The following is a 25027-nucleotide window of genomic DNA, read 5'->3' on the forward strand; positions in this document are numbered from 1 at the left end:
CCCTCCAAGAGTGGGGGGAGAAGCAGGGTGGGGGAGGGAGTGAGCGAGTGGTTGTGTGGTTCTGGGATGTTGCCTGGTCTTAAGACATGACAGAGACCTTTAAGATATCTAGTTCCAAACCCCCTACCATGGACCTTCCACTAGACTTGATTGCTCAAAGCCCTGTCCAACCTGGACTTGAACACCCCCAGGGATGAAGCAGCCATAACTCCTTTGGGTGTACTGCCTTCAGTCCTGGCTCCCACCATGGGGAGAGGGGAGAGTGAGTGGGATTTAAATGCCAGCTGGAGTTAAACCATTTTGGGCAACCTGTTCTAGTGTCTCACCACCCTCACTATAAAGAACTTCTTCCTAATATATAATCTCAATCTACCCACTTATAAGCTTAAGGCCATTGCCCCTTGTCCTATCACTGCAAAGAAGTACCTCTTGCAAAAAGTCAATTTTCACCTTTCTTGTACACTCCCTGTAGGTACTGGAAGGCTGCTATCAGGTCTCCTCAGACCCTTCTCCAGACTGAACAAGCCCAACTCTCTCAGTCTGTCGTCACAGGAGAGGTTCTCCAACCCTCTGATCATCTTTGTGGCCTCTTCTGGACCTGTTCCAACAGCTCCATGTCCTTCTTATATCAGGGACATGAGAACTGTATGCAGTACAGTTCTTCATTTGATGAATGGACCACTTGGTGGATAAAGAACTGGCTGACTGGCCGCAGACAAAGGCTTGTGGTCAATGGCTCAATGTCCAGCTGGAGACCAGTAAGGAGTGGTGTCCCTCAGGGATCGGTGTTGGGACCGGTCTTGTTCAACATCTTCGTCTTTGTTGGTGACATGGACAGTGGGACTGACTGCGCTCTCAGCAAGTTTGCCGATGACACCAAGCTGTGTGGTTCGGTTGATACGCTGGAGGGAAGGAATGCCATCCAGAGGGACCTTGACACGCTTGTGAGGTGGGCTGATGCCAACCTCATGAAGTTTAACCATGCCAAGTGCAAGGTCCTACACCTGGGTCGGAGCAATCCCAGGCACAGCTACAGGTTGGGCAGAGAAGAGATTCAGAGCAGCCCTGTGGAGAAGGACTTGGGGGTGTTGGTCAAAGAGCAAATGAACATGAGCCAGCTTCAGTGTGTTCTGGCAGTCCAGAAAGCCAACCGTATCCTGGGCTGCATCAAAAGGAGTGTGACCAGCAGGTCGAAGGAGGTGATCCTGCCCCTTTATTCTGCTCTCGTGAGACCTCACCTGGAGTATTGTGTGCAGTTCTGGTGTCCTCAACAGAAAAAGGACATGGATCTGTTGGAACAAGTCCAGAGGAGGGCCACGTGGATGATCAGGGGACTGGAGCACCTCCCGTATGAAGATAGGCTGAGAAAGTTGGGGCTGTTCAGCCTGGAGAAGAGAAGGCTGTGTGGAGACCTCATAGCAGCCTTCCAGTATCTGAAGGGGGCCTATGAGGATGCTGGGGAGGGACTCTTCATTAGGGACTGTAGTTGTAGGACAAGGTGTAATGGGTTAAAACTTAAACAGGGAAAGTTTAGATTGGATATAAGGAGGAAGTTCTTTGCTGTAAAGGTGGTGAGGCACTGGAATAGGTTGCCCAGGGAGGTTGTGAATGCTCCATCCCTGGCGCTGTGGAAGGCCAGGTTGGACAGAGCCTTGGGTGACATGTTTAAGTGTGAGGTGTCCCTGCCCATGGCAGGGGGGTTGGAACTAGATGATCTTAAGGTCCTTTTCAACTCTATCTATTCTATGATTCTGTTATTCTGTCTCTAACTTCAGGTGGATTTCAACATGAAAGACAGTCTTCATCTATGGAAATGGTGGAAAAAAGATCAATGTCTAAACATTAATAAACACTGCAGTTGGTTAGAATTAAGGTACACATATATACAGTAAAACAACCACAAAAAAACCCAAACTTCTCCAAAGCTGTGTTGGTTTCTACATTGTTTTATCTTCTAATTTAACAAGTGGGTGCCTGTTTAAAAACACGCTCTATTTCAATCATAAGTATGGGATATACAAAACACAAGACAGAATTATGGTCTGTTTGAAACAAGAAATCAGAGCAAATGACTGAAATTACACAAGACAGCTGTGAACGTGCCAGTAGGATATATTTTTATTGCAAAACTTATTTTTGCAAACTAGCTGAAGACACAGATTTGGAGCAATTAAGGCCTTGGCTTTGTCCTATTCTATGTGACCTTGAAGAAGATGAGAGTCCATGGGAGGAAATAAATAGATTAATTCAGCTAACAGCATTTTTGCCTCTGACCTTTCCTTATGGGTGTCCCAAGTGTAATATGTTCCTGATTTGTCTTGTTTTAGCTCCTTTCTTCAGCGTTGTGGACAAAACCACATTGTGGAGAATCTTTTGGGCACCATTTGAGTCTCGGACAATGATCTCCACATCTTGAAAATCAAAGTTTGTTTAAATCTGCATTATTTGGCATAATGTCTCTAATATTCAATCCTTTCTATTCATTCATGCAGCTAAACTCCTAATGTTTTCCAACTTAAACACTGTGACTTCTATGCTCTTGATATAATAGCAAATTTTCATTTGTCAACAGAGCAAAAGGTGCTCTCCCAGCCTTCTGGTTTAGTCAATATCTTTTCTCTTTGTATTTCTGAATCTGTTTCTCTTCCACACTGTATTAAGACACAGAACACTAAGTATGAGTTCAACAGTGAAAAATCCATTCATTCTTATAGTCAACCAATGATGTCAGTATTTTTCATTTCTTACATTTTAAAATAAGCACCTTGTGCTTTCTGTTATGCTTCTTATAGCTGGGAAAAGTGCCCAGTGAATATCTTTAAAGCCATCCCATCATTTCGCTTCAAACCCCTCCTCAGACCTCACTATTCTTGTGTTCCTTACACATGCAATGAGGCCTACTATGTGGTTCAAAATGACCTAATTTGTTTCCTGTACTTCCCCAGCAATCTTTGGATTTGAAAGAGGTGTCTATTGTCTCTTGGTTTATACACAGATGATGAGATTTTTGAACCCTTATTTCATACTGCCTTCTACTATAACTGTTAACTGTACTACTAGTACTCCTACTACCTACTACTGATTTCTCTTATACAAATAAAAAGAGTGACTCAGAAGATCCCTATTGATTTGCTCCTGGAAAAAAAGTATATATATAAGGACTGCATTTCTACATCTTAAAATTAATAATATCGGCTATGTGAGACACAGAGACAGATTTCTGGATTTTATTCACAGGCTTGAGTTAGGACTATGAAAAGCCCTATTTCTGAAAAGGAGTTTGAGAAGTTCATTAACTTTACAGCGGTGGAAAGAATGCTGTAAGAGTCTATAAGAGCCCAGGAGAAAAAAAATGTACTATGGGGCCTTTACCACAGGAACAGAGTTGTGCTTGGTCCTTGAAAGAACATTCAAAGCCGTAAGAAAGTCTATTTCATCATCCTGTTCACAGTCATAAGGTTTGTCCACAAACTGCATAATTTCTGGCACAAATTCATTCTTCTTTCCATGTCAGTTCTGGCTTCCATTGTTTTACTTTCAGAAGGAAATGATTTTGTGGAAGTATCTCTCAAAATCACTTCATTTGCCATGGTAAAAGTTTTCAGCTCGCCTTGAGCAGCAGCAAACCACAGCAGACATAGGCTGGATTCAAAACTCAGACAGAAAATTAAAGAAGACCAGTATCTAGCAGAGTTCTAGTTATTGCAGTTTCTTGGGTAAACTACTTCTAGCAAGAAATCACAATCAAGAAATCACAGGTAAGCCAGCCATCTCCCAAACCTTTATTAAGTCTATACATACAGCTGTCCTGGGTTCAACGACACCAGCTAAACCACGACAACAGCTAAAATAGATTAAAACATATCTAATATTATATCTAAGTTATTGTATAGCTCATATATAGGGAACCTCTTGAGCTTCAGTTTGTGACCACTGCCTCTGGTTCTGTCACCGGGCACCACAGAAAAGAGCCTGGCTCCATCTTCTTTATACCCTCCCTTTCAGGTTTTCATATATAAGGTTAGGAGATCCCCTCAGTCTTCTCTTCTGTATGCTAAACGTTGTCAGCTCTCTCAGCCTCTCCTCATAGAAAGTAAGTTTCCAGTCCTTTTGCCATCTTCATGACCCTTCACTGGACTCTCCCCAGCATGTCCTCGTCTCTCTTGTACTGAGTAGCCCTAGAACTGAACACAGGACTCCAGCTGTGGCCTCATTGCTAAGGAGAAGGGAAAGATGACCTCCCTTGTTCTGTTTGCAATACTTTGGCTAATGCAGACCAGGATAACATTAGCATTCTCTCCTGCAGGGGAACACTACTGGCTCATGTTCAACTTGGTGTCCATCAGGGCCCCCCCGGACCTTTTCTGCCAAGATGTTTTCCAGATAGGTGGCCCTGAACATATATATTAATTTATGGGTTTGTTCCTCCCCAGGTGCAGAACTTCGTACCTCCCCTTGTTGAACTGCATAAGGATCCTGTCAACCCCTTTCTCCAGCCTGTTGAGGTCCTTCTGGATGGCAGCGTGATCCACTGGCATGTCAGCCACTCCTCCTTGTTTAGTGTCATCAGCAAACTTTGTAAGGATACACTCTGCCACATCACCCAGGTCAGTAATGAAGACGTTAAACAGGACTGGACCCAGTTCTGACCTCTGGGATACATCCCTTGTCACTGGTCTCCACCTAGACTTTGTGCCACTGGTCACCACCCTCTTGGCTTAGCCATTCAGCCAGTTTTCAACCCACCTCACTATCTCCCCAAGCAGCCCATATACCAAAACCTTGTCTGTAAGGATCTTATACGAGATAGAGTCAAAGGCCTTACTGTAGTCCAGAGAGACAACATCCACTGTTCTCCCCTCATCTGTCAAGTCAGTTACTTCATCAGTGAAGTTTATCAAGTTGGCCAAACCAGGCTTCCCCTTGGCACAGCCATGATGACCACCCCCGATGACTTGTTTGTCCTCAATGTGCCTGGAAATGTATCTCTAGATTAGCTGCTCCATCACCCTCCCAGGGATGAAGGTGAGGCTGGCTGGCCCATAGTACTTTGGGTCCTCTTTCTTTCCCTTCCTGAAGATACGGATCACACTTGCTTTCTTCCAGTCTTTGGACACTTCCCCTAATGGCTATCACTGATCAAAGTTTAAAAAGCAGTCTCACAATGACATCTGCCAGCTCACTCAGCATTTATGGGTGCATCCCATCAGGGCCCATGCATTTATTCATGTTCATTTTAAATATTCCCTGACCTGGTAATCTTCCATTAAGGGTACGTCTTTCCTTGTCCAACCCCTCCCTCTGATCTCTGGGACCTGGTATTCCTGAAGGCTGGTCATGCTAATAAAGACCGAGGTAAAGAAGGCATTCAGTAGCTCAGCCTTTTCCATGCCCTGTTTAACAAAGTCCCTTGTCTTGTTGAGCAATGGGTCCAGATTTTCCCTAGTATTCTTTTTGTCTCCCATGTACTTACAGAAGCCCTTCTTGTCCTTGATGTCCCTGGCAAAATTAAACTGCATTTGAGCTTTAGCTTTTTCTAGCTTCATCCCTGGATGCTCAAGACAATGTTTCTGTGCTCCTCCCAGTTTATCAGTCCGTGCTTCCACACTCTGTATGGTTTATTTCTGTGTATGCTAGGAGTTCCTTGTTCATCGACGCAGGCCTTCTGGTGTTTTTGCCTGACTTCCTATTATTAATTGAGATGGACTGCTATTCAGCTTGAAGGAGGCGACCTTTGAATATTAACCAGCTTTCTCTTCCTCCCTCCAAGACTCTTCCACACAGATCTTTGAAGAGGGCAAAGTCTGTTCTCCTAAAATTCTGGGTTCTACCTGCTTCCTGCCCTCAGGATTCTGAACTCCACCATCTCATGCTCTCTGTTTCCAAGGGTGCCTTTGACTTTCCTATCCCAAACAGCCTTGCATACTGGTATGAAGTCCATCAGATTACCTCTCCTTGCTGGCTCCTCTATCACTCAGAGGAGGAAGTTATCAACAATGCACTCCATGAAACTCCTAGATTGCTTATGCCCTGCTGTGTTGTCCCTCTATCTATATTGGGGTGGTTGATGTCTCTCATAATGATGAGGGCCTATGAATATGAGGCTGCACCCATCTGTCTGTAGAGAGCCTCACCCACTTATCCATTGTTCTTCCTGGTCAGGTGGCCTATAGCAGACACCCATTATAATGTCACCTTTATCTGTCTAATTTTTATTGCTACCCCTAGGTGCTAATTTGGCTGCTCATCCATCCTCAGGAATAGTTTCATATGCTCCAGCTGCTTTCTCACATAACAGCAACTCCCCCTCCTTGCTTTCTTGTCCTTCTTATAGGGCCTATATTTTTCTATTGCAGCACTCCAGTCATGGGAGCCATCCCACCATGTCTCCATGATCCTGACAAGATTGTAGCCCTGCAGTTGCACACAGATCTCTGATTTATCATGTCTAGTCCCCATTAGTATGCAGGCACTCCAGCATGTTGAGTGGCTGGAAAGGGTTTGGGGGATTATGTTGTGCCCAGAGTTATAATAATTTTTGACATAAAATAATTAAAGCTGAAGAGAACTGAGTAAAGAATGTCACGTTAGGATGATTTAATGTAATAAACTAAATCAGTGAGCTAGAACACAGCAGTTTAGATGAAAACAATAAATACTTTTAACATTAAAAATACCGCCTTTATTTGTTTATCTGAAATTAGAACCTAATGTTGGGAGTTCCCTTTAGAATAATAAATGATTACTTAAGATGCAGTCATCTTAATTTAAAATCGATTAAACCAAAGTAATTAAACAGAACTAGATCAGTACAGAGTCCAGAAGCTCTCACCTCACAAAACCAGCATGTGGCGCTGTCTCCTGTAAAAACAGCCAGGAGTTCCGCAAAGCTTGGCTTCACAAAAGCTCATTTTTACATTATCAGGTTGCTCCGAAGCACACGCAGGAAAATAATCACTGTATTTTTATCATAAGACCAACACTCTGAACTTGCAGGAATTTGTTGGTACTAATTCTACTGCTTCTAATGCTAAAAGATTATTTAATGTCATTTAGTGAAAAAAAAAAAAATCAGCGAGCAAAATAACGAATGCATCTATATGTCTATTTATCTAGTTATGGAACACAATTATCTTTAAAATTCACTGGATCGTACATATTATTTATTTCCAAAATTCCATATCCTACAACAAATTTATTAACTTCTTTAAAATAGGGATATTTACAAACTTGTGTATCTTGTCTATCGGATTAAGACCATAGTGAATTTTAATCACCTACTAAAGTCTTGAGCTGCTGACCCTTTTTCTTAATCTCCATGTAAGGGAACAGGACATTTGTGAATACAGTTTTACTGGAACTGAACAGCCAGTCTTTTGTGTACAAACCAAATCAGCTCTCACTAAAAAGGAATTCACAGGCTGTGCTGATGATCTCTGTAACCACTACATTTCAAACAAAAGCAAACTGAGTAAATTGTGTATTCAGAAACATTTTTATTATTAAGGGCTCTGTGCTCTTTGCTACCAGACTTTATAAAACAAAAGAAACATGATTTGTAACCTTTTACGTAAAGCTGGGGCTCATAATAGACAACATAAATTGCATTAGTACTAACATGGAGGGGATGTATCTACAGAACCATCTGCCTTCTCTAGATTTGCATCTGATTTACAAACAGCTACACATTTTACTATCTGCTAAAATATGGCAAAAGTTGAAAGCATCTGGTGCACCTGTAAACACTATGAATCAGCAAAGCAATTTTCCTGACTCAAGGCAAAAAGTCATGAAATTTTTAGTCAAGGCTTAAGAAAACCTATTTGAAAGTTAGTCAGCTAGAAACTGGAAATCCCTGAACTTAATACTGAGGACAGAATGGGCTCATCATTATTTGTCACAATATTGGTAGGACTATGCATTTATTTCTGTGTTGCTCTATATTTTAGTGTGTGTGTTTTTGTTTTTTTTTTTTTTTTTTTGTTGTTGTTTGTTTTATTTTTCTTTTTAAATATAGGGATGCTGGATTAGGTGAAATAACTGGTTCTCTAGCAGTAAGAAATCAGTCAGAACTGGGAACAGCATTTCTAAGCCACTTATGACCTATGCTCACTCCAAGAAGCAGGTAGTCACTCTAGCTCAAAAGATGAGGAAGACTTCTGGAGGCGTAGCTGATACAGTCTTCCTTGGCTAGCCAGGGCACTTCCAAAACAGCCGGAGGAACCTGGCAACACAGTGCAAGCAGCAGGGAACTGGTGTGTCAGGACATGGCGGGTGACCTCATCTTCTAGCAACTGTGCTCCCTCAAGCATCCAAGGGCGTAAACTGTCATCTCAATTTGTTCACACTTGCAGGAGGGATTCTAGCCTATTGGCTCCTTTCAAGTGAAGATTTCTGGACAGCTTAAAGAGACACTGTAAGCTTCAGAGGAATATCTAAACTATAATTTCTCTCGCTTTCTATTATATTTACACATTACCAATGTTGCTTCCCTTAAATCTGTGAATTTTGTGGTAAGACAGTAAAATTATAGCTAGAATCTACAGCTGTTTCAGTAGTTTGGATGTAGCAAACCTTTTCATACTTTGATTTTCTTATATATATTCGTGTCTTGAAGGTGCATGCATATAGAATAATTACATTGGGGAATATGCTTTATTTCAGATTTGTGTACATCAGGATATCTATAAAGAGAGACCCATTATACTCATGTATAATTAGTACAAGCCAGACCAGTTGAAGGCCTTTGATGAGATTTTAAGCACTTAATTTATTCTAAAATTTGTCCCAGTAAAGGAGGCTCCTGCAGTCCATTCAATATAGGGTTTGATAACCACATTAAACTACTACTTATAGTAATTAACTAATCTAGCATTAACTCCTGAACCGATCAGAAGACAACTTGTTTCAGTTCATATGATCTTGGGATTTTTAAGTTTGGGAGGCTCAATCCACATGCTCCAGTAAGAAAAGATCCACTTGCTCTTTCTAGTAGCACACATACTTGCAACAGGAGGATTCCATAGAACGTACACAGAGAGGAATGTGGTACGTAACCTCTGTGCTACACACTGCAGTGCGCGCTCCCGGCCCTGCAACTGACAGAAAGGACGTGAGCTAAAGATGTACACCGCATGGGAGCCATTTTAAAGCTCAAGGCTCTGATTTAATTTTGTAGCTATTACCCAGAGGTATTCGGACTAATGACTTATAGATTTGAATTTTTAAATAACTCTTCAGAGAAGCCTTTATGGGTTTCACCTTGGGACAAATGCGCACCGCGGTGTTCCTCTGCAAGAAACACCGAGTTTCAAAAAGTAATTTTCGTACGTTCTTGCCTTCCTGTCCTTTTCTTAAGAAATAAAAGTGACTACCGCAGACAAGGCATCAAGGGCCGGCCCTTTCTCCGGCCTGCCGATACGCAAAGCCACGGTCGGGTTGGGCCGAACAGCTCCACTCCGGCAGCGCAGAGGCCAGCACCCTGCTTAACCCCGACCCACCGCGGTGCCGGTCCGGCGCTGCGGAGCCCCCCCGACGCACCCACGTGCGTGCGATGACAGGCGGAACAGCTTCCCAGGCCGCTGCCCGCCCCGGCGCCCCACAGGTGGTGCCGGGGGACAGGACCCCGTGTGCCAGGGGCGACCCCGCCGGGCCGACCTGCCCGCGGCCACTGGTCCCGCCCGCCCCGGCACTGGCGCTAGGCGCAGCCAATGGCGCGGGCGCTGTCAGCCTCGGCCCGCCCGCCGGCGGGCGGGGGAGGGCTGTGGGCCGGGGCGGGAGGGAGAGGGCGGGGGTGAGGAGAGTTGAATGATTGAACTTTCTTGTGTAGTTTCTGCGGCGCGGAGCTGTCTGGCCCCAGCGCAGCCCGGCACGAGCCCGCCGAGCGGGAGCTTACCCCGGTGCCTGCCGCCCCCTGCAGCGCCCGGCCGCCCCGCTGCCCTCCTCTCCCGCGGAGCGATGGTGCGGAGGGCGCCCGGCGCGACCCTCGCCCTGCTCCTCTGGGTAACGGCCGCCTGCGGCAGCCCCGACGGGCCGGGGTCCGGCCCTGCCGCCCGCAGGCAGGACGAGGCTTTCTCCACCGCCAGATGCGCCTCCAGGTGCCTGAGCCTCCAAATTACCCGCATCTCCGCCTTCTTCAAGCATTTCCAGGTAGGGGCACGGCGCCACACTGGGGCGCATCGCCGCGGCCCGGACCGCCCGGCGGGTGGCTGAGGGTGCCTCTGTGTCGGTACCGGCGGAGGGTCAGGACGGAAAGGACGGTGGGGACCAGGGCGCTGCTTGGTTAACTTGGGGGCCGGCAGCCGGAGGCGGCGGCGGGCAGGTGGGCACGGCCCCGCGGCAGCTCCAGGACCCGCCGGTGCGTGCGGTTGCCGGCCGGGCTCTATGCATGGCTGGGCGGAAGATCGAGGGGTTCCCGGGACGCCGCACCCTGCCACGCGCCTGTCAGTGCCCGCCGGGCGGGCTGAGTCCCGGGCATCGCTGAGCCCCGGCTCCTTACAGGTGCTTGGCGCTCCCGGCAGCTGCTTCTGGCACGGTGGGACGGCCTCGGCCGCTGCCTCCGGGGATGCCTGGAGCGGAGCGGCCGTGGGTGCGGTTTGCTCCCGCGCGGTGCTGAGCGATCCGCGGGGCTCCGCCTGCCGACGGGCCGCGCAGGTCGTCGCGCTCAGCCGCCTGCGGGCGGTTCGTTTCACCAGCCTGGCGGGGAAGTTTGACCTTATTTGTCAGGAGCGGTGATAGGGAAAGGGTAATACTTGGTTCCGACTCCTGGGAGGTGAGGGTGGGAATAACTTTATTTTCTGAATCGGAGGGACGCGTCTCTAGCTACCGGGAGCGGCGAAGTGGGAATGAAGTGGTGGGAGACTTGCCGTGTATAAAATGAAGTTAGGGGGAGCGAAGCCCTAAATTGATCGCGCTGGAAGCGGTGAAGGAGGCGGTGTAACAGCAGCGGTATCTGGCTGTCCTTTCCCGACTTCCAGTTCTGCGCTCACCTTTTCCATCTCTCTTCCCCACCTGTTCTACATTGTGCAAGTATTAAACGCAGCAGACTCCATTCAAACCGTGTAATCTCTCCTATACAGTCATCCCTCCCCCTCCGCATTAAGTCCCTTCTTAGGAAGGGCAGGCCAGCCCGGTGGGAACGGGATGACCCCACCTTTCGGCAGCGTTCAGTGGACCAAGCAGAGAACGCGTTGCTTGTGCTTTTCTGCCGGCTGGAAACAGGAACCACTGGGGCAAACGTTTCGGATAAAGCAGTGTTCAGGGCAGGGGTGTTGACATGAAGGGCAGGTTCGAGAGATATTTACGGATAACCCGGTTTAAAAACAAGAAGTCGGTGTGAAAGGAAAGTTTAACACGTTTGTTTCAACGGCAGTAGGAGGGGTTCTGTGCCTCTACCCGTGTTTGGGCTAAGACCCGGGGTGCACCCTGAGGCGGGCGGGGAAGGGGCTGCTCTGCCCTCCGGGGGCGGGAGCTGCAGAGTTTTCGCTGTCTAGGTGGCCTCCTCTTCACTGGTTGGGTTGAAAGACGGTACCCATTAAAATAGTTCATTCTCTTGGAGTAGTATTTTTTATTGCGTTGTCAAGCGGTTGTAACTTACTTGTTTTACAGTTTCAGTGGCTAAAGTGGCAGTTTAGATCAAGCCAGCTCCTGGTGAAAGGCGCTTTTTGTGTTTTCTTGGCAAGATTTCTTTTCCAACGTAAAACTGCTGACAGAATGCACACTGCCAAACAATAGTGATTACATTTTAATTAGCCAGGGTGAAATAAGCTGCAAATTACTCAGTAAGGACTTGATAACGGGCTGTTTTCTAGTAATCAGTTGAAAATCTCAGAGTTTTAACCTCAACCTGCTGAAGCACACGGTAATTTATCTAAATTACCAGGGATTAAGCTCCTGCTAGACATGGAAGGACTGTAATGTTTGGAAGATAAAGTGTTCTCCTTTATAGAAGTTAAGCTTCCCATTGTCTTTTAATGAGGGAGAGGAGGAGAGTTTTAGAGTACTGTGTTCTCACCAGAGACTGATAATACACAGTAGACTGTTGGACATGTTCGTCTGGGCTGTGTTATCCCAGGAGAGCTAAAGGATATGATGTTCCTTTCATCCACCCTCTCTTCTCCCTGTTTCTAAACTTCCCCCCTTCCCATCCCCATTTTCATTTCAACTGGTAGCAGTTTCTTTAGCTCTTTTCATTTCAGAGATGCCCACTTATCTTGTAATCTGATTCAACCTTTGAAGCGAACTAAACACTAGTTCATCCCAACTAGAGCACGAAGGAACTCCAGTGTCTCCCGGTTAGGACAAGAATTGAAAGAAGATTGACCCAATCCTTTCCCAGGCCTGCTTGAGATACAGCCTCAGTGGTGGGGGTCATGGACACAGCAGCTGGGGGCTTCATGGGAGGTGGCCTTCCTGACCCTTCAGAGAGACCTCATTTCATGTAGTTCATGGTACTAAAACTGCACCACTAGTAAACTTTTAGAGGGCATGAGGTAGTATGAACAGGAAATCAGGATTAATTCTGTACCTGCTGGCTCCGTTGTTTGAAAGCAAATTGATATTTTTCAAATTTGCAAAATGCTGACAAGATATTTTAATTTCTTTTCTCCCACGGGGAGTTTTCATGCATTTTTTTCTTTAGCATCCTTATTTGTAAGAGGGCCAAAAGAAGTGTTTATTAAAAAAAACCCAACAAACAACAACAATGACAAAAAATCCCCCCAAAAACCCACTTGCATTTGGGTTGCAATTTCAAGCCTATTTTAAAGGTGCATTCTCTCCAGGAAATTGTTCTAACCAATGCATAGGTCACTTTCCCCTTCCTTCCTATGTAGGCTATTGGTGTGACTGAGAAATAATTACCTGAATCTAAAGTCTGTGGTCTTCAGAATGCCCGTTGAAGAGGCTTGCTTTTTGCTATGAATTTCCCATGACCAAGGAAGTTTCCCAGCTTTGGGATTGTTGAAGAATCTAGGTAGTGGTTACACCAAAAGACATTTGGGATCAATATGAGAGTTATTGCACCTCATAGGTCTTATAGCCTGATGAAATAGATACAATTTATTTCTCTCTATGAGCTATCTACAGGCTGGGAAATTTCACACAGAACATGCTGGCACAAAATCCTTTCATGAAAAAAACCAAAAAAAATGAGGAATGGGTCATAGTGTTTTCTTATTTTATATAACATCAATTACACTAATTCACAGGAGAGAATGATATTTAATCTATGAGTGAAGGGACTCCTACATATCTCTTCGGTCTTCCTGGAGTAGCAGCATTGCACTTTATCTTGCTTTGGACTTTGGCCAGTGAGAGGAAGCATTCTTATCCTAACGTCTAATTTGTCCAGTGCTACTGGGCAGCACTGAATGAAGTGTTTATAGGGCTGTGACCTGGAAAAGTAAGGTAAAGAGAACATGAAATCTGGCCTAATGTTTAGGGTACTCACTTTCAGCTGTTTTGGGCGTTGAGACTAGGGTTTACAAAGACTGTTGTGTAACATGCCCGAGTAATCTGAGCATTCTCTGGAAACTGTCCATGCTCCTCAGTGACTGCATTGATGAGCAGAGTTCCTCCTGCTGTACTTTTTTTTGGGCAAAATTCTTTGTAAGTCACTGAAACAGATGATGGTGGTGAGAGTGTTCTTCCAGCAACCAAAAGCCAAGCCAAGTGGCTTGCCTACAGTGGAGAAGGTGTACATTTGGACCTGACAGTCCTGTATCACAGTCAGTGTTGCATTTATTTGGCTGTTGTCTAACAGAGCATGATTGTGTGTTAATAAGGTGCCCTTATAAGATGGGAAGGGGATTCCTCCTCTAGTTTGGAATGAAAGGAGGGGCTAACGTGACTGGCTCAAGAAACATCAAGACTCTGAATCCTTGTGGAAAAAGGCATGCTGTTTTAGGGGCTGAGATTGTAAAGAAGAGTGATGTAATTGAATACATTCTTCCCCTCAACACTTTCCTACTAAGGCAGTTCTCAGTGATTTAGCTGATTTACAGGCGAAAGTTAGGAGTTCTAATCTGATGTACCCAAAGATTATTTGTGAATCTAGTTTTATAGTAACCTACGAAAAACCCTCATGACGATGTCGCAGTTACTGCACAAGTTTTTGTATTGCTGAAAATGGTATGGATATAAATAAGAACCTCTCAACTGTCTTCCTGCTTAGTATGTGAAACTTGACTAGGGTAAAGGAGATGTCAATCTTATTTACTGAGTCAAAAACTGAGAGGGTGGTACAGCATGCTGCATGAATGAAGAATGCATGAAAAAATGGTGCAGAAAGAATTTGGGGGTGGTTGCCAGCCAAATTGACAGGCTGCATTTTGTGGTACGAAGTCACAGGAACAGAGAGAGGCCACAGCCACATGCTCACAGAGTGTCAGAGTAGTTGAGGCTGGACAGCACCTCTTGGCAACCTGTTCTACTGTTAGACCACCTTCACAGTGAGGAAGATAAACTGTTTCCTTATTTCCCGGTGGAATTTCCTGTGTTTTAGTTACTGCTCATTGCCTCTTCTCCTGTTTCTGGGCACCACTTAGAAGAGTCTGGCTCTGTCTTTACTCCCTCCAGTCAGGTATTCACAAACATTAATGAGAACTGCTTGAGCCTTTTCTATTTCACGCTAAATAATCCCAGTTCTTTCAGCATCTTCTCATGTGAGAGATGCTGCAATCCCTTTGGGGACATGCTCCACTAAATCCATTTCTCTCTGCGTAATGGGGAGCCTAGCACTGGACCGCGTGTTCCAGATGTGGAGGAGTGAGTAGAACAGAGAATAGGAGTAGTTACATTTTAAATATAATGCCTGCTAAATATTGGCACTTCCTTTCAAATTCATTCTCATTATCTATGTTTTTTTACATTAGTTTATATATGACCATTTATGATTGTCAGTGCCTAAAAACTAAAATGCTAATGCTAAACTAACTCAGATTTTTATTTTTTTTTCCACATTTTTAGGTATTGGCACATCTCACTGTAGTTTTAACTTTTTTTTTGTTTAGTTGGTTGTTTTGTTTCAGTAGTAAATTCAATTTTAGCAAATCTGTTTCTTTATTCTTAGGAGGGAAGTCCAGGTGCATTGGACATACAGTGCTATCCAGAGCTGGGGTTCATGCTTGAGTAGGCTCATGAGAGATTGTTTAAACTCGTTAAGATGTGTACTGTTTAAAAAGTACCAGCCAGAGTGTGTGTGAGACCTTGGTCACCTCGGGGTTCTGTGCTTTCATACCTAACCTAACTTATTCAATAGCTGCATGAGTTACAGTCAAAACTTATGGTACATTGTACAGCTCAAGTGGTAAGGCAGTTTCATGTTATATGAAGCGAAATTACTGAAAGATTTCCCCTTGTAAGTGTGGTTTAGTATAAATCTCACTGTAATGTAGTAAAAATTAGTACTTGGGAATTAGTACTGAGTTAGATGAAGTAAGGCTAACTCAGTTTTTTTTTTTGGTTTTTTTGAAAAGAAGTGAAAATACTGTTTTCAGCTACTAGATCTATACGTTGTATGTTTAGTAGCTGTAAGAGGGAACAATGAGTCTTTAAAAGCTTGTTTTATCAGATGATTGATAACTTTATGGTGGTAGGTGGTTGCTTTCATTCTTATAGGTGGACTGTTGCCTGCCAGGGCAACTGAAGTTTTTGAGGGAAAACAGGCAGTGCTTTTAAATAAATAATAAAATGTTCTCAGATTTTAGGTCTGCAAGTAAATAGTGTTCAAGTGGTTACATCTAGATACACAATACCAGCAGACTTTACTTACAAGTCAGGCATCTAGTTGTCTGAATGCCAGCACATCTGCCTTCAAACTGCTTGTAACTCCAAAGTGACTGCACCTGCACAAATCTGCAATTGATTCCAGCTGGGGAAAGTTGTAGGCCAGGCTGTAAGCCTAGGGTGCATGTGCCTCTCTGTGCTCCGCATTAGAGGAGGTGGTGATTATGAAGAAACCATTTATTGTAACTGTCGTGAGTAATTCTGAAACAGTAAATTACCTTTCATGAAATCTTTGGGAAAGATATGTAATACTTCTGTAGTGAGATGTAGTAGATATGTGGTGTGTTATTCCCAGAATGTTTCAGTTCCAATGGATAAGCTGTCCAGGATCTGAGTTAGCTTAGATCTTCTGGGACATGTTCACAATCTTTTCTACATGTTACTACTTAGGAAGTGTGCACCATCTGCTTGTGTTGCCATTTCAGTACTCATCTCCTTTCCAAACATAGTCTTTGCGTTAAATAATTCTGACTTTCATATGTCTTGAAAATCACACTGCTGTTAATTTCTTGCCACAGACAAATTTAAAACGTTTGTCATTACTTCGATTTTCTCAAAATTTGTTAAGATTCCCAGTCATTCTTGTGTCTTTATTGTTCATATGGTACATGATCTGAATTATTCTGGCATTTGGTGTGCTCTTATTATTGAGATCTGCTGTCGTGAGCAAGAGGTGCGAAGACCTGGTATGTAAAAACTTTGAAGGTAAAAGGTTTGTTTTGAATGATGATAGTTGCGTCTAGTGAAAACACTTGCATTATTCACCATATAGTGGAATTGAGCCACCGTCTTTGCAGATGTATTCTGGTATGGTATGAACCTCCCTGATTTCAGTGGGAGTTATGTTTGCTTTGTTATAACCAAACTCAGATCTCTTCTGCACAAATGAAGGCTTGCACAGTTAATATGAGTGAAGGGGTTACAGAGCCTGCTTTTTGTTTTCTAGCAGTTTCAGTTACTCAAATTTGGGAACTAAATCTTGATTATTGCTTTCCCAAACTAGAATGTTGGCTGTGCCACAGCTGTAAGTTTTAAAAACAAATCAAATGCAGTCTATGAAAATCTAAGCGAATGGTGAACAATTGTGTTGAACAGTAAGAGTTGCCAAGATACTTTTATTGCATTTTACCTGTGGATTCTTACAATTTAGAAAATTCCTCATGCTCTCTTGTTCATAAAATTGCTGTTAAGTTGGTAAATGTGCCTGATACCTGATACAGTAAACCCAATGAGAATGTTGATAAAACATTTGGAGGCAGATACTTATGTATAGAAAAAATTGGCAAAGCATAGTTTTAATGTCACAGGTGTGTGTCAGGGAGGGAAGGAGATGTTGCTTTTGAAGATCATAGAAAACTTCTGAAAGAAAAACCCTGGGAGTTCTAAAATGTAAATCCTTTTTTCATTCAATTATATATATCCTCATACTACAGAGTGAAAGGGTATATACTAGGTCGTGTTTGTATTAAAATTATTATTACAATATTATTCATTGTCTGTATATGGGTTGTCTCTGTGATTAACTAGTCCTCTGAACTGAATTTAAATGTTTGGTTTAGTAATTGTCCTATAAAAAAACCCCACCTCAGTACATGTCTGAGACAGCTTGAAAACCAGACTGACCTACATGCTGAATATTTGTCATTTTGGAAAGGCAAAGCTTCTTGAGACTGACTGCTGAATTTGTGTGTGTCTACAAATGGGGATTATTATTCATAAGCTGGTCTGCATCTCCATTGGCTATTCTATGTGAATTTTTGCTTTCTGTGCCCTTTGAGTATGTATCCAAATTTTGTAAACCAAAAAAGGAATTGCTGTTATTTGGCATCCATATTTTCAAAGATTGAAAAGATGATTAATGACTGAATATCAGGATTATGATACAGAAGAAAGACCTATATTAATATTTAGTAGTCAGCACCTAGCAAATGTGTTGCACCTAAAAGGTACTTGCCTAGGAGTTTACACCAAGGTTCTTAATTTTTTGATCTTTCCCATAGCTGAGCCTTATATTTCAAAAACCTTTGAAGTCCATGAAAAGCCTTCTGTTGATTTCAGCTGGGTCAGGTCCATGTATTAACACTAGGTCCATGCAGCCTTTGTCAACAAAGAGTGCTGTGAACTTGTTATTCCAACTCTAGTTGTATCCCTTTTTGAGTCTTTTAATGTCCAAGAGATCACAGGACACAAAATTGGAGAGCTGGGGGTGTTGAAGGGTAAATGGACACTTTAAACTGGAATGTAGAGTGCTGTTCCTTTCATCTCTGATTATAAAGAATCACACAATCATATCTGTCCTATGAAAAGAGTATCAGATATTTTGATATTTGGGGAATGATTCCAGCCCAAAGTTTTAACCAAATTTCCATTGACTTTTGTGAACCATGTTTTCAACAAAGTGTCTGTAGACTTTCAAAAAGGTATGACATCAAAGTCAATGTAAATACAGGAAAATACATGCATCTTTCACAAGGCTTATTATACCTTTATGGGCGCTGCACGTTTTTCTCCCCTCAGTCTGTGTGTTGCATTATGTTCCTTTAAAACAAGTGATTTAGCAGTCAAGCTTGCAAAGGGCGTGACTCTCCTGGTAAGCCGCTGAGATTCCTGAGAAAGGCATGGCTCCAGAACTTGCAGGAGGATCAAAGGGACAGAGTCTCAGAAGGGAAAAAGCTTGAGCTAGGGGTCCTCCAGCAGACACGCAGTATTGGGAAGAGAAATTGTCTAGGAATAGAGGGGACTGTAGATTTTACTGTTACACAATAAACTGAAGCTAAGGCTGTAAAGAGAGAATAGACACAATAAGTGTAGGAAATATTGTTTGTAAATATTTTTACTCTCAGAGTTTTACTTGATTTAAAAAGGTTAATTTTTCTTTTTTGTGGGCTAGTAAAAATGTGGTTTGAAAATCCTTTTGTCTTCATTGGGAAGTTCAGTTACAGGTAAAACCTCCAAGGAAATTCACCTCAAAGTTCTAGGTAATTTGTGGTCCATGTATACCAAGGCAAGCAAATAAATACTAATTTGTTCTAGACCAGGGGTGCTCAAGTATGCAGCCTGTCTAGGTAATGCTGCTGATCTATGGCTGTCTTCTTCTCAGCTTGTTTTCATTCATTTCTTTATTAAAAGTAACTTGGGAGTCTGAAGGAAATTTATAGGCTGAATGTGTTCTAGTGGTGGCAACTTGCTTCTTATTTCTGTCTTTATGGAAGACTTTAACAACACCAATGGATTGTGAGAAAAGAGGGGCAAAGGAATGGGCTACTTTGTATTTCTGAACAATTCCTGATCTCGAAACATTACAAATATACTTTCTGGGGAGTTTTCAAAGAGAAATATGTTCTAGTGATGGCAGCATGCTCCTTTGAGTCAATACTGTGATTTACTTACATGTATTCTGAACTAAATAGTAATCCCAGTTCTTCAGGAAAAGCTTTGAAGCTTCTTATGCATACGTTCTTTGCATTTTCAGAAGTGCTGGATTTACTGTATTGAAGATATATAGTAAAGTTTGGTAGTGTGATGAGAGAAGAACTGAACATACTTTATTCCCATACAGTAAAGAAAGTGAAGTGGCTTCTCCTGGCAGTATGTTGGGCACTTGTCTAGGATGTTGTCTTTCAAGTCAGAAGTTTGATTAACTGCTGCCACTATAATTTCTTAAGTGGTCACAACTCAAACTGCAAACCTAGCTAAGGTAGTGAAGACATTGGTTTTTATTGCCTCTGTGGGCTGCAGTCCAGCTGCCATAGATACTTGTCCTGGGTTCAGCAGTAGCAGTCATTTTTCTCAGTCTTCATAGCTGGTGCAGTGCTGTGTTTTTAACTTTCAACCTGGGAACAATGCTGATAACACCAATGTTTTTACTTGCTGCTTAGTAATGTTTACTCTGACCAAGGACTTTGAGTCTCATGCTCTGCCAGGGAGGAGGGGAAGCTGGGTGGAAACAGAGGTAGGACACCTGACCCAAACTAGCCAAAGAGGTATTCCATACCACAGCACATCATGCCCAGTATATCCACTGGGGACAGTTACCCAGAAGGGATAGATCACTGCTCGGGTCAGGCTGGGTATTGGTCGGTGGGTGGTGAGTGGTTGTATCCTCTTCCCTTGTTCTTTCCCTTATCATTATTGTTACTGGTGGCAGCAGTAGTGGTTTGTGTTGTACCTTAGTTACTGGGCTGTTCTTGTCTCAACCCGTGGGAGTTACAGTCTTTCGATTCTCCTCCCCATCCCTCTGGGAGCAGGGGAAGGGGTGGGGAGTGAGCGAGCAGCTGTGTGGTTCTAGGTTGCTGTATGGGCTTAAACCATGACATTCCGGTTTTCCTTTTTCTGGATTACTTTTTAAGGGAGTTATCTGTGCACTAAATTAAAAAAAAAGAAACAAAAAGACCACAAGTAATAGAAGTTTGCATACCTGGTCATGGTCTCTCATCTCCTGATTTAGGCCGCAGATCTAGGGCTATACATAATTTGTAGTTAACTGATAATGCTTTTTAACTGTTAATGTTTTCTTTATACTACTGGAGCATTCCAGTTAGGCCTCAGGGCATTTTTGGACCTAGACAATGTAAATTAACTTCTTAACCTCATTTGGTGGAAGGCTTTGGGTTTTGTTGGAGTTTAGTACATCTGTGAGCAGATACATAAGGCAGCAAATGGTTGAATGCTGTGGAATTGAATACTGATAATAGTAAATAGTGATAATGTGTCCTAATACAGTGACTGCTGTTTTTTGTGTTTTTTTTTTTTTCTTTTCCAGAATTTGCATTTCTATATAGAAAGTAATTCAGGATGCTTTCTTTGAAAGCAATGATATCACATTACTGTGTAACTACAGCTACACAATAATGAATTGCATTGTTACATGCCACCATTTTTCCTACTCACAAAAAGCGTATAATGTATAACGTATAACGTTTGATTCGCATCTAGCAATTCTGGGAAGGGAACTGGAACTAGGAGAGCTTGAGGCTTTCTTCTGTTTTGAGATTTCTTTCCATCCAACTGTGAAGGGAGAGATCATGAATTAGCCAAGCGTTGGTAAGTCTGGATTTGCAGTAGGCAGAAGGAGTATGTGGGGTTAGACAAACTGACAAAAAGAGGTAAAAAGAATTCCATTAATGAGGTAAATGCCACTCTTCATGTAGTACTTAGTAGCAGCTATGGGACATGTTTGTCAGAATAAATAAGGAAAGATGATGTAGGTTTTTGCAGCTAACAATTTATTGTTGATTTTTCTTCTATGAGTTAAAGAGTTGAATAAATAGTGTTAAAGACAGTAGTGTTTTGGCAAATTTCATGCATTTTCTGTTCAATGGATCTTTATTGACCAGGCAGTGAAGGAAATCTGACACTCCACATGCAGCACATTAGCTCACCTTATAAAAGATTTACTTTAATCATAGAACTGCACACATGCACATTTGAGCACTGGACAGCACCAAAGCTGTAATTACGGTTTTAGTAAATGTGCAACAGCAAATAACAGTTATTTCAAGCCTCCTTCCTGTGTCCAAAACCTTCCTTTTCTTAAGTAGGAAAAAAGAGCAGCAATATGGACTAACCTTGAAAGTTAAATGTAACCTCAGCTCTTTTGCAAATTGTAGAAAGGAATGAAGGTTTGCTAAAGAATATACTGACTGTCCTTGTTTTTGGGATAGAAAGCATGACTAACAGGTAGTTCTAAAGACTAAAAAGCTTTACACATTAATGTAGTATAATCTGTTGTTTTCTTTAGCTGGAGATCTTTCAGACTTCTGACTGATACTTATCAGTTCTTCCATTTATATGATTGATAGTTTAATAGAGGAGTTTTCTGCAGCTTTCATTGCTGGCCTGGTTCTTATCCCTAAAGTTGATCATAATGTATCCAGTGGTTTTAATGGAAATAAGCTTAGGCCAGTGCAAATGTACTAGAAATGTCTGTTCAGAATTTGTAGATAAATTCTGAGTGTGCTGTTTTAGGAAAATTAACTTGAGCTTGTTAAACACCATCTTCCCTCATCTTTACATCATCGTTTACTAATTGAAGCGGTAGTAAATGATACTATGCCATTAGGACAAAGTAAAACTGAATTGTGAGTAATTTGTCAGATGTAAAGCACCTTGACTTCAAATTAAGGTTTAGAGGAGGTTCTTGTTGATGGTAAGGGAAGGTAGAAGCAACTTTTATGTAACCAGAGTTGAGTACTACTAAAGACAATGAATAAATGTGTAAGAAAAAATAGGTATTGTCCAGTTACTAATTGTTAGTGTATGTGTTCAGGCGCCCTTAGGTATTCCAATGCATCCCTCGAAGTTTCCTCAATAAGCATGGCTTATCCTTTTAATAATAGGAGCAGATGTCAATTTTTCATGCCCCTGAGATGCTTACTCATACCTGGTAGATCCATCTGGTATAGATCGAGCCTCAGTCAAGTTGTTCTCATCCATGACCTTCCCACTGAGAAACCAAATCAAGCATAGCTCCTCAGTCCAATAAAAAATACATTGAATATTATCAACATATCTGTAGTACCGCAAACCACTTCACTGCCTTTCTTAATTGCTTTACACAGGTGACAAGGCTGGTAAAATAGAAGGAATCATTATAATTGGGATAGAATTCCTGGAGCATGCCAGTGGTATCTGAGACTTTCCAAAGATAAAACAACTAAAATACTGTCAGTTCTGCAAAAATAGGTGATTTAAAAAAGAGATACAAAATGGTAATAAAAGCCTACTAATAATACAAGATGTTCACAACTGTTATTAACCTCATTTATCCACATTTTATGAGTTTAAGGATATATATTGAAATATTTTTCTTTTATAGGTGTTAATATAGATCAAATGTATAAAAGAAAATGCTAGGCTTCAGTCAGTGTGATCCTTGCAGTGGAATCCTATGATTCTATGAAAAATTCCACATCCAATTGTCTACATTAACTGGAGGCTTTAAAATACTGCGGTTTGTGTAGGGGCTTAGACTGATCTTTGACATCTTTCATGTTACAAGCCTTTCAATAACTTCAATGCAAATTAACCTGTCTTAATGTTTAACTCCTTCACCTAATGACAGGAAGGTCTGAAACGTGATGGATCTGTCAGGAAATGATTGCAGTGCATAACAGCTGTATCTTTGGTAACCAAAGGTGTAAATGACAAATGCTTTAGTCCTGCCTTGTGGAGAGATTTATTTTCTTTTTATGTCTTCATTAGCTAGTTATCAGACTGTATTCTAGAAAGATAGCACATGAAAAGCTTTTATGCTTGTGGACAGTTTTATGACAATATGTGAGGTAACGTAAATCTTCCACTGAAGATTGTTACTGTAGAAAGATGCAGTTAATATCACTGTAGCTCAAACTTTATAACAGTTGAGAAAGAAAGTTTTTCTTTATCTTTCTCAAATAATAGAATTTCATACTGATTTCTTCTTCCTCTCATTTGTCCTTTCACAGTCTTAGGGTGCAGGATGGTCTAGAAGACTGGACTTTAGCAATCGTCCTCTGTTATATATCTTTCTTGTGGCATGCAGTTAACAAACTGGGAAAAGGTCCTAAGAAAACTAGAAGAAATTGATTGTATCTGTTGTAACCTGTATTAAAAGGATGTGTCTTCCTCTCAGGAATATACTATTGGTGTTGCAGGACCAAAGGGTCCCAGCTAGGATTGGGTTAGTAGACATGTTAAATTTCAAGTGGAAAGGGAAAAACTCACCCACTTTTCTGTGTTGCTCATTCACTTAATGCCTGTTTTTCATCCACTGTCAACACAATGTCATTACAAGCTTTGTTGTTCTGGGAGCTGTTGCCGTTCCTTAAAATAGGATAGGAATAAAAATGTGGTCTGCAGGGATTACAGGTCTGGGAGCTGGGGAAAGAGAGCAGCACTGATCTGGTCAGAAGTGGGTCATGACTTCCTCTTTGTTACATGATACAAATAGGAGGACACTAATTAGGTGCATAATGTGCGATATCTGACCAGTATGCAACTGGCATCCATTAGTCTTTACTATTGGCTCAGGGTGGCAGTCCTGGTTATTTGCCTTCTGCAGAAGCGAGAGCTGGGTTAGGAAGGGACAGGCCAAAGGCCAAACCCATGGGACCAGTGGAGGAGAAAAGTGTTAACTTGCATGGTGTGATTTGTTGTTGGGTTGTGCTTTAGAAATGAGACAATGATGTTGTGGGCTAATTAAACTGTATCCATTACATCTTGTCTGTAGTGTCTGTAATGAAAGCAGATGTATGGAAAGACTAGCAATTAAAATAAGTCTGGGAAATAAGACTTCTTGAAATGCTGCTTTAACTGTTGTGGTGGAAACCTTTTTCATGTGGCTGATGTGTTTTTTTTGAATTAATGGTTGCTGGGTGTATGTGCTAGTGCTTGATAATATTGTGTTAGTGCTTTGTTCAGATTGAAGACAGGCTGTTCTGTTTATGAGCCTGAGGGTCATTTGAATTTGGTCAGTTCTTCAATTCCTGAATGACCACAGAACCTTTTTGCAAAAATTTTCTAGGAAATACCAGGTCTGGTGAGGTGCATTTCACTCGGTGAGCTAGGTCTTCTATGGAAAAAAAATTAAAAAAAAAAAATAAAAAAAAAAATCCCCAAAGACTGTTCTAAACAACTGTCAAAGCTCAAAGGACTGTGCTAATTTTGACACTTGTTACTTTTGAGAGCTTTGCTATGCACTTCAATAATTCTTCTAAAATAGATTTTTCATATAGAAGTCTTTAAATATAATTTAAATTATAGACTCATAGAACAGTTAGGGTTGGAAAGGACCTTAAGATCATCTAGTTCCAACCCCCCTGCCATGGGCAGGGACACCTCACACTAAACCATGTCACCCAAGGCTTCGTCCAACCTGGCCTTGAACACCACCAGGGGTGGAGCATTCACAGCCTCCCTGGGCAACCCATTCTAGTGCCTCACCACCCTAACAGTAAATGTATAATTGTATAAATTGTGTAAATGTATAATTATAGTCAAATTTTAGACTGCGTACTTCATCTGTAGGATTGTATTTGTGCTGTTTTTTACTGTTGAGATGATAGTTTTCTACATGTTTTTACAATACTAAAAAAACTTGTGATACTGAACCAAAGTATTTATATTGGCAATGGTGATTATTGAGCTTGTTGCCTTTCAGATATTAAAGAGGAGGGAGAAATTTTATGGTACTTTATCAGGACAATTGGAATAAGATGGGGATATTTGTTACAAGTATTTTCTGTTGAGAAAAGTGCTGCAC

General features: G+C 42.1%; 1 protein-coding gene and 1 long non-coding RNA gene across 6 annotated transcripts in view; one reads left to right on the plus strand and one right to left on the minus strand.

Moving 5' to 3' along the window:
- Positions 1-2105: 2105 nt before the first annotated feature.
- On the minus strand, positions 2106-7035 carry LOC133219319 (uncharacterized). Its single transcript, XR_009727394.1, has 2 exons — positions 6833-7035; positions 2106-2651 (listed from the first exon to the last, which is right to left on the minus strand). It is a non-coding gene; the product is annotated as an uncharacterized LOC133219319 (long non-coding RNA).
- Positions 7036-9749: 2714 nt separating this feature from the next.
- The window catches only part of ANOS1 (anosmin 1), a 134295-nt gene continuing 119017 nt past the window's right edge, over positions 9750-25027 (plus strand). For 2 of the 5 annotated variants that reach the window (XM_061366477.1, XM_061366478.1), the window contains exon 1: positions 9751-10149. In XM_061366477.1, coding sequence (XP_061222461.1) covers positions 9808-10149 — 342 coding nt within the window. In that variant the 5' untranslated portion in view covers positions 9751-9807. Of the gene's footprint in view, positions 10150-15911; positions 15996-25027 lie in introns of those variants that run through there. The other 3 variants (XM_061366479.1, XM_061366481.1, XM_061366480.1) reach the window with 3 other exon arrangements.

The sequence above is a fragment of the Neopsephotus bourkii genome, unplaced genomic scaffold (genome assembly GCF_033783945.1).
Source record: "Neopsephotus bourkii isolate Nb327-2 ecotype Australia unplaced genomic scaffold, CSIRO-AGI_Nbou_v1 NB_1346, whole genome shotgun sequence".
NCBI classification, from domain to species: domain Eukaryota; kingdom Metazoa; phylum Chordata; class Aves; order Psittaciformes; family Psittacidae; genus Neopsephotus; species Neopsephotus bourkii.